Here is a 10176-nt window from a genome sequence, read left to right as displayed (position 1 = left end):
TTTGATTTACAAAAAAAGTTCTATGGTTCAAAAAAAAAATTTGTTCAATAGAAAAAAGAGGTTGGTAATGTAGGAATTCCACTGTGTCGCATGCCCTTAAGGACATAAAAAAATATTTCTAAAATTCGTTGGAAAATTAAAAATGAGTTTTTATGTTGAAATATTCATTTTAAAATAAAAATTGAAAAGTTTTGAAAACATTTCAAAGGATTCCTTAAAATGTGGAAACAAATGTGGAATATTTTAAGGCTTTTTTTACTTTTGAAAGATTAAATTTTTGTTTCGATATTTCTTGCATTACTTTAAAAAATATTTCAAAGTTTTAGAAGTTTTCAAAAGATTAATTAAATCTTGAAAAGATTTCAAACAATTTCAAACCAAATGTAGATTTTTGCATATTTAGCAAAAAGAGGTTTTTTTAAAGAATTTTCAAAGTTCTTAAGCGTTTTGAAATATTTCAAGAAAATGAAAAATGTTCTTAAGATTCCTGGAATATTTAAAGTAGTTATTTATTTGGAAAAAATAATCAGAATATTTAAAAAAATGTTAAACAATTCAAAAGATTTGCGAAATTGTTAAAAAATTGAAAAAATTGTACTTATTTGACCGATCTGTAATCCTCAAAAGCCAATCTAAATTTTCTTAAGATTCTTGGGAAAATTATATTTATATAACCTTATAAACAAATAAACTTAAACAATAAATAGTTAATTGAATTTTTTATTTTTTATTCAAGATTTTTTTCCCTCAAAGTATAATTTGATTCACATTTTTTTTCTTGTTCAAAAATCTTTCTTGGTTGAAAATACAACTGTCTACATTTTTTGTTGAGAATTGATCTTTTAAAAAATAATTAAACTACTCATTTAGATTTAAATTAAAAATGTTTTTTGTCTCGAAAATCAAATTTAATACATCTTTTATTAAAAATTCATTTTATTTTTGGAAATTCAACTATTTTATTGAAAAGTTTTCGTTTTTGTTGAAATTGTGATTTGTCATCTGAAATCTTTAGAATTTTCTCAAGAATTTAACGAAATATTATTTTTATAAAACCTCAAAAACAAGTAAAGTTGAAAAATAAGTAGTTATTCAAAATGTTTATTTTGTATTAAAAATTATTTTTCCTCTGCAATTGAATAACTGCGCGATTAATAATTTAAATAATTTAAAGCTCTTTTTTTTAATGACTCAAAATTCTTATCAATTTTTATTTTCCAGGGGTCAAGGACCGGATGGTTATTCCGACAGCAGGTAATATTTTTGTAATTCTAATACTAAATATTACAAAAAATAAAGATTACACAACGAAAATTAAATCTAGTTCCAGCTGGTCAATTTAATCAATTTTTTTCTTGTCCTTGCAGGTCCTATACTTTCAGATTCCATGGCAGAAGTTATGGAATTTTCGAAGCTGAACAAAGTGCTGATCCAAAGGTTGCTGATTTATCTACATGGGCCGAGTTAGAAAATAAGGAGTTAAAATCTCTTCTTTTCCATCCACCTCAAAATTATTTCCAAGAAATGATTCAGTGGACCGAACAGGGAAAAGTTTGGTGCTTCCCAATTGATAATGAGCAAGGTGAGGCATTTTTGGACACTTTTTTTTTAGCGATAAACACTTTTTTGCTACTATTTAAAAAAAAATTACACGAAAATTTAAATATAATAAATCAAAAATAGTTTGTTTTTAAATGAAATGGTTTAATTTTCAACCAAAATAATGAGTTTTCAAGTAAGAAGATTAAGTTTCTACTGAAAGAAAAACAGAAATTTTGAAATTCATATTTGAAACTTTAACCAATAAAGGTAAATTTTCTACTAAAAGAGCGCGAATTTTCAAACAAAATTGTTCAATTTTCAACTAAAAAAATTAAGTTTCAACCAAAAATAGAACAGTGACATTTTCAGATAAAAAATTGAATTTTCAACAATATATACAATTTGCAACGAAAGAAGTGGATTTTTCACTAAAAGATAAAACATTTTCATTTAAAAACGGAATAATTCAATTTTCTGTTAAAAAAAATTATTTTTCATTAAAAAAAAAGAATTTTCAAAAGAACAGTTGTCATTTTATTCAAAAAGGTGATTTTTCAACTAAAGTGAAAATTTTTTAACCAAAAAATTACTTTTAAACAAAGTAGTATAACTTTGCACCAAAAAGGTTGAATTTAAACAAAAAAAATTAATAAATTTTCAACCAAAAAGATGAATTTTCAAACAAGAAGATTAATTATCTACAAAAAGTCTAGTTTTCAACTAAAAAATTAATTTAAAAAAAATATATATTTTTAAAAATCTAGTTAAATTTTTTTAAAAAGAAGTTAATTTTCAATAAAAATATATTTTTCACAAATTAGTTCAGTTTTTTGACAAAGAAATCAATTTTTAATAAAAAAATATTTTTAACAAATTAGTTAAATTTTTTACCAAAGAAATTAATTTCTAATAAAAATAAATGGATTTGCAAACAAGAAGAAGAATTTTCCAAAAAAAAGTCTATTTTCAAATACATAGTTGAATTTTCAACTAAAGAGATCAATTTTCAAGAGAAAAAAAACGAATTTAAAACATATTAGTTACATTTTCAACTAAAGAACGATTTTTTAACCAAAAAGATTTATTCTTAAGCATCAAGAGTAGTTTTCAGCGAGAAGAGACGAATTTTTAATAAAGTTCATTAATTTTCTTCCAAATGGTTTCTTTATTAAACTAAAATAATTTATTTTAAACCAAGGAAATGAATCTTCAATAAAAAAAAATAAAATATTATTTTCTAAATAATAAATATTTCCTACTAAATAATTCAATTTTAAACCAAGAGGATCAACTAAAAGAATTTTAAAAGAAAATACGCGAATTTTGTACCACGTAGTTAAATTTTCAGCCTAATTAATTTTCAATCAAAAGATAAAAAATTTCCTACAAGGCTGTTGAATTTTGAAGTATAATATCATAAAAAAAACGAATTTTCAAACGAAATACTTGAACTCTCAACTAAAACAGATTAATTTTTAATCATACTGTTGCAATTTTACCAACAGAAAAAAAATTATTTTCTACGGAAAAAGATTAATTGTCAACTAAATGTATATATTTTCTAACAAATGAATTATTTTTCAACTAAAAAGAATTATTTTATACAGGAAAATACAAATTTTCAACAATTTTTAAACAAATAGTTAAATTTTTATACTAAAAAAGATCAATTTTTTACCAAAAAATGGTGTATTTAGATTTCTTTCGAGAATTAATTTTTAATTTAAAAAAAAAAACGAATTTTCTACAAAACAGTTTAAATTTGTTGCAAATGGTTAAATTTTAAACAAAATTGTGGAATATTCAAACTAAAAAGACGAATTTTCTATAAAGCAGTTAAGTTTTTAACCCAAGAATATGAATTTTCAGCAATTGTTAAATTTTCAGTTAAAAAACTAATCTTAACCAATGAAAAAACTAATTTTTTTAAATAAAATAATGAATCTTCAAACAAAAAAGCGGTCTTTTAATCAATTAGTTGAACTTTAAATCAGCAAGTTAATTTTTCATTCTAGAAAGATAAATTTTCAACGAAAAGTGTAATAGTTGAAACTTCTACCAAAAATATTTAAATTAAAATTTAAAAAACAGTTGGATTTAACAAACAAAGAATTTTCAACTATACAGTTGCATTTTAAATCTAAAAGTTGATTTTCTACCAAAAAATACGAATGGGCGAACATAATTTCTACAAATTGGTTGGATTTTCAACCGAGAAGTTTAATTTTTTGTACCAGAAACTACGAATTTTTAATAAAAAATATAAATTTCTAACTAAATAGTTGAATTTTTCATCTAAAAAGATAAATTTTCAACCAAAAATCTAATAATTTAATTTTAACATAAAAGATTTTAATTTAAAATAAAAAACAGTTGAATTTATCCAACTAACACGAATATATTGTAATATATTGATTTTCTATAAAATAGTTCAATTTTATATCAAAAGGTTTAATTTTTGAACTGAAAATATAAATTTTCTGCAAAACAGTGGATTTTTCGACCCCAAAATATGAATTTTCAATGAAAAACGGTTGGAGTTTAAATTAAAAAATGGTTGGAATTAACCAAAAACACGATTTTCAACAAAATACTTGAGTCTTCAACTAAAATAGATTATTTTTTAACCTAATATGTACATTTTTAATAAGAAAAATTGATTTTATACCAAAAAAATAATTAAATTTCGCACCAAATTGTTTAATTTTAGAGCCGCAAATACGAAATTTCTACAAAGCATGGAATTTTCCGCACAAAAAGTTAATTTTCGACAGAAGCAGATTCATTTTTAACCAGATATTCGCATTTATAATTTTAAAAAAAGATTAAATTTTGAATGAAAGATATACATTTTCAAATAGAAAAACATGAATGTTTAACAAAAAAAGTTAAATTTTCAATAAAAAATTGTTTAGTCAAGAAGGAAATATAACTTAAATCAAATTGTTGAATTATCAAAAAAATTAAAGAAAAAAACAGTTGAATTTTTATCTAAGAAGGACGGCTTTTTAACATAATTGTTTAAAATGTTTAATTATTGAACTGAAAATATGAATGTTCTAGTTGAATTTTCAATCCCAAAATGTGAATTTTCATTTTAAAATGTTGGAATCTAAATTAAAAAACAGTTGCAATTAACCAACAAACACGATTTTCAACAAAATACTTGAATTTTTGACTAAAAAAGATCAATTTTCAATCTAACATTTACATTTTTAATTAAAAAAATTATTTTATGCAAAGAAATACGAATTTTGAATAAAATGCATGAATTGTCAACCAAATAATTGAATTTCCCACCTAATTGTTTAATTTTTAATAAAAAAAAAACGAAATTTCTATAGAGCAGTTGAATTTTTCACACAAAATTGAATTTTCAATCAAACAAATTTTTACTCAAGAAAGAAATAAAACTTCAATCAAATTGTTGAATTATCAAGCCAAAAAGACGAATTTTAAAAAAACAGTGGAGTTTTCGATCCCAAAGTGTGAATTTTCAATCAAAAAAGAGTTGAATTTATATTCAAAAACAGTTTGAATTAACCAAAAAATACGATTTTTATCAAAATACTTGAATCCTCAACAAAAAAAATATTAATTTTCAACCTAGCATTGACATTTTTAATTTAAAAAATTGATTTTATACCAAAAAATACCAATTTTTAATAAAATACATTAATTTTCAACAAAATAATTAATGTTTCCACTAAATTGTTTAATTTTTAAGCCAAAAATACGAAATTTCTATAAAGCAGTTGAATTTTTCACACAAAGATAATTTTCGACCGAAACAGATTAATTTTTAATCAGACATTTATTATATTTATTATTTATTATATTTAAAAAATATTAAATTTTCACAGAAGGAAATACATTTTCAAACTTAAAGAAATGAATTTTTACAAAAAAGTTGAATTTTCAATCAAATATAATTTTATTCAAGAGAGAAATAAAACTTCAATCAAATTGTTGAATTATCAAACCAAAAAAATAAGAATTAAAAAAACAGTTGAATTTTAAACCAAAGACGACTTTTTAACTCAATTTTTGAATTTTTAACAAAATACTTGAGTCCTTAACTGCAGCAAATTAATTGTCAACCCTGCAGGTGCATTCTTAATCAAAATATTGATTTTCCACAAAATAGTTACATTTTATTTCAAAATGTTTCATCTTTGAACTTAAAAATGTAAATTTTCTGCAAAAGTGTTTAATTTTCGAACCCAAAATGTTAATTTTCAGTTAAAAAAGTTTGGAATTTAAATTAAAAAACAGTTGGAATTAACCAAAAAATAAGATTTTTAACCAAATACTGGAATCCTCAACAAAAAATATTAATTTTCAACCTTATATTTTCATTTTTAATCAAAAAATTGATATAATACCAAAAAATACTAGTTTTAAATAACATACATTAATTTTCAACAAAATAATTAAACTTCCGACTAAATTGTTTAATTATTAAGCCAAAAATACGAAATTTTCATAAAGTAGTTGAATTTTTCACCCAAAGTTAATTTTCGACCGAAACAGATTAATTTTTAACCAGACATTCGGATTTATAATAAAAAAAGATTACATTTTTAATGAAAGAGATACATTTTCAAATTTAAAAACATGAATGTTGTAAAAAAAGTTGAATTTTCAATAAAACAATTTTTATTCAAGAAAGAAATAAAACTTCAATCAAATTGTTTAATTATCAAGCCAAAAAGACGAATTAAAAAAAAAAAGAGTTGAATTTTAAACCTTGAAGGACGACTTTTTAACTCAATTGTTGAATTTTTAAAAAAGTAATAAAAGTTTTGAACAAAAAAGATAAATTCATAACGAAAAATTTAAAAGAAGAATTTTCAAAAGAGAAGAGTGAACTTTCAACCAAAAATATTTGAATTTTCTTATTAGGTTCTATTAATTCAGTTTGAATTTAGGTGGAAAAATGAGAAAAGGGGGGAAAATGTGATGCCTGCGATAATTAAATAGGAATTTTGATAATTTATAGATTAAAGAATAACATTTTAAATAAACATTGAAGTTTATTTTTTAATACTGGAAATCTTTTATGACACTATTTTTGATCTTTGAAGTGGGTCCGGAAACTGCATTCTCAAAAATTCGTATTTTCAATTTAGGTGTGACAAAAAAAACCTTTTTTCAGATATCTTGGATAGTTTAAGAAATGAAAAGAGTAATTTTTAATTTTTAAGGAATGGAAGAAGAGCAGAATGTTCACTTTTCTGAGCATGTATTTCTGGAGCGTCACTTGAAAGGCTGGTGTCCAAAAAAAGGACCCATAAGGCACTTTATGGAGTTGGTGTGTGTAGGTCTTTCTAAAAATCCGTATATGACCGTCGAAGAAAAAACGGATCATATAATGTGGTACAAAGATTACTTTGGCGATAAACGGGACTTGCTGGTCGATCTTGGCGCAATTGCGAATGAAGATCCATCAATATTACCAAAACCAACGAACAAAATTGATTTGGGACCGCATGTTTAATTTTTTTCTTCGTTTTACACTATTGTTTGAAATACACGTGTTTAGTAAACAATATGTCAAATTTTTTCATTATTATAGGTACTTATGCATTTAAAACTTGTCTATTTCTAGTGTTCCTAGCATGAAAATATGCTCGAGAATATTCTTGACCTTTATATTTCTTGAGAATTTAATTAGAATTTATTAGCATTTTCAGCAAAAAAAAAAATTATATAAAGAAATCATTTTTCAATCAAAAATATTATTAAATTTTCAGTTAAAACATTCAATTTCCAAAGAAAAAAGTAAATTCTTAACAAAATAATTCAATTTTAAATCCAAAAGATGAATTTTGTATAAACAAAGATACAGTTTCAGTAAAATATGTAATTTTTTAACTAAAATATACATTTTCAAGCAAAATGGAATAGTTACATCTGAAGATAAAAAATTAATCTTGAACTGAAAATAAACGAATTTTCAACCAAAGGAAATCATTTTTAATCACAATGATGAATTTCAAACCAAAAATTTGAATATTTTACCAGATAGTAGAACTTTCAACCCAAAAGGTTTATTTTGTACCAATAAAAAAAAACAGCTAATTTTTAGCTTAATAGTTTGTTTGTTTTCAACCAAATATTTGTATTTTTAAAGGGGTTTTTAATAAAAAAAGATGATAAAGTAGATTAAATATTCTCCTATTAAATTTAATTTTTCTACAAAATTCAGGAATTTTAAACCCAATATTTTAATTTTAATCTTAAGAAAATAAATTTTGAACTTAGCATGTACGATTTGAATTTTCGGCTAAAAAAATTCATTTTCAACTAAATCCTTAAATTTTTAACAAACAAAAAAAATCACTTAAAATGATCAATCATTAACCAAATAAATAAATTTTTAAGAACTTAACCTTTTCACTTCCAACTGAGTAGATGAATTTTTTAACAAAAAAAAAGATAAATTTTCAACAAAATAGTTGCCATTTTTAACCATAATAATAAAATAAACTTCAACTTTTGTTCACTGAAAATTCCCTAACTCTGACAGATTTTCATATCTTGGTTGAAAGACATATTCTGTAAAAACATAATTATCCATACCAAACAAGACGAATTTTCAACTAAAATGTTGAATTTTTAACTAGAATAGTTCAATTTTAAACCGAAAATGTGATCTTTTAACGCCAAGAAGATTAATTTTCTATCTTCTTCTTTATTCATAATGTGTCCCCTAAGGGTTTACATGACTTCCATTCCTTACAATCTTTCCGCTTATATCTATTTTTTTTTTATTTTATCCTTTCTATATATACAATTATTTACAACTATTTACATAAGTCTTGTATCTAGTTCCTTATCTCTATTCCCTGCGATAGCGCAATTTATGACTTATTAGCAAACAAGTGAACGAGAAAACGAAAGCGAGAGTGCAAGCGAGTGAGAGAGAGAGAGAGCATGAGAAGGCAAACGCATCTCAGTATACTTAACTTTTAGCTTACCATTACTTACAATCTTTACGCTTCTAATCTAAGCGACTTCCGTTTCCTTTTTCTTTCACTTTTTTTATACCTCCATTTGCCTTTTTCACTCATTCTTTCATTTTCTCTCATTCGCTCCTCTAGCATCCTTCAACTCCTTCATCTATTCTTCTCCTAATCCATCCTCCCCTAGAATCTGAACCACATTCTCTTGCCAGCTTCCTTTATCTTCCATTCCTCCCCTACATCCTTCCCATACATGATCCCATGTTTCCTCCTCCCATTCACATATTCTATACTTTCTGTTCTCTTCTTTTTCCTAGTACATCCCCTCCCTTACCTCGTTTCCCAATCTGAATCTTGCCATTCTGGTCCACCTTCTCTCTCCCCATCCCTTTTCTAAATACTTAAGCACTCCTTCCTTTTTTATCATCTTATACATTTATTGTATTTTGGTTACTCAATCATCCCCCATCTTTCTATTAATTGTCTTTCCCTCTCCCGTTTTTCCAGTTCTTCATAGTTTACTCCAGTCACGTCTTCTATTTCTCTATCATTAAAGAACTCCCTCCTTTCTTCTTCCCATCTCGTTAATTCGACCGCCCTCCCTCTCCTCGCTTCTACGTCCATCAAACACTTTCTCGCCAACTCCCCTCCCTTTCCCACCCTCAGCTTCGTCTCAAATTTCCATGCCCTCTTTCTCGCTCTAATACTTAACTTATCCCTTTGCGCTTCTTCTCTCACCATATATCCTGGCGTCCTCCAGTCTGCCCCTATTGTCCACCTTATATATCTTTCTTGTAAACTCTCAATATCTTTCCTTTCTTTCCATCCCCATATCTCTGCTCCATAACGAAATACTGGTCATACCAGCGTATCAGATAACCACATTCTCCTTCTCTAATTTTTTATATCCTTCTTTTTCCTATTCCCCATATCTGTTTTATTACCGCTGCTGCTTTTTTATCCTTTCTCTTATATGAGCTGTATGGTCTCCATTTGTTTGCAAGATATATCCCAAATATTTATACTCTTTTACTTCTTCTACCTTTATTCCCTTCCATGTCCCTGTCCATTCTTTCTTCCTTCCCCCTCCTTTTCTAAACCTTATTATCTTTGTCTTTTCTACATTTACATTCAGCTTTTTCCCATCTAAGTATTTCCCTAATCCTGTAATTAATCCCGCCATCCCTTCTTCATCCTCTGCCATCAACACTATGTCGTCTGCATATGCCAGTGTAAATCCGCCCCAACCTTTTCTCCTCATTTCTTCTTCCAAGTCTCAAAGGACGTCCTTGTCTCACACCACTCACCAACCAGAAACTATCTCCTACTTGTTCTCCTACCTTTACCCTGCTTTTTGTCTCTCTAAAAATTTATGATACTCTCTTCATTAATCCCTCTCTTATCCCCTTTTTTCACCATAACTTTTTCTATTTAGCCTCGGTCTAATGAGTCAAACGCCGCCTTTAAGTCCACGAACATTGCTATCATTGCCCCTTTTTTCCCTTTTAATTCTCTTATTTACTAGATAGTTCAGAACATAGATGTTGTCCATTACCCCCATTCGTTTTCTAAACCCTGTCTGATTCGGTGACTCGATCTTTTTTTCTTCAACTTCTATCTTCAATCTCTCCGACAAAATAGTTACATATACTTTATACAGTGTTGG

The 10176-nt window shown here is 25.6% G+C and overlaps 1 protein-coding gene across 4 annotated transcripts in view; it reads left to right on the top strand.

Moving 5' to 3' along the window:
• The window catches only part of LOC117178921 (28S ribosomal protein S31, mitochondrial), a 26652-nt gene extending 19558 nt beyond the window's left edge, over window positions 1–7094 (top strand). For all 4 annotated transcript variants that reach the window (XM_033370479.1, XM_033370478.1, XM_033370477.1 and 1 more), the window contains exons 10-12: window positions 1222–1254; window positions 1368–1582; window positions 6750–7094. In XM_033370479.1, the coding sequence (XP_033226370.1) occupies window positions 1222–1254; window positions 1368–1582; window positions 6750–7042 (541 nt within the window). In that variant the 3' untranslated portion in view covers window positions 7043–7094. The remainder of the gene's footprint in view (window positions 1–1221; window positions 1255–1367; window positions 1583–6749) is intronic.
• The last annotated feature ends 3082 nt before the right edge of the window (window positions 7095–10176 follow it).

Source organism: Belonocnema kinseyi, chromosome 8, assembly GCF_010883055.1.
Source record: "Belonocnema kinseyi isolate 2016_QV_RU_SX_M_011 chromosome 8, B_treatae_v1, whole genome shotgun sequence".
NCBI lineage: Eukaryota > Metazoa > Arthropoda > Insecta > Hymenoptera > Cynipidae > Belonocnema > Belonocnema kinseyi.
The sequence above is the reverse complement of the archived record's forward strand: the minus strand, read 5'-3'. Positions and strand labels throughout refer to the sequence as shown.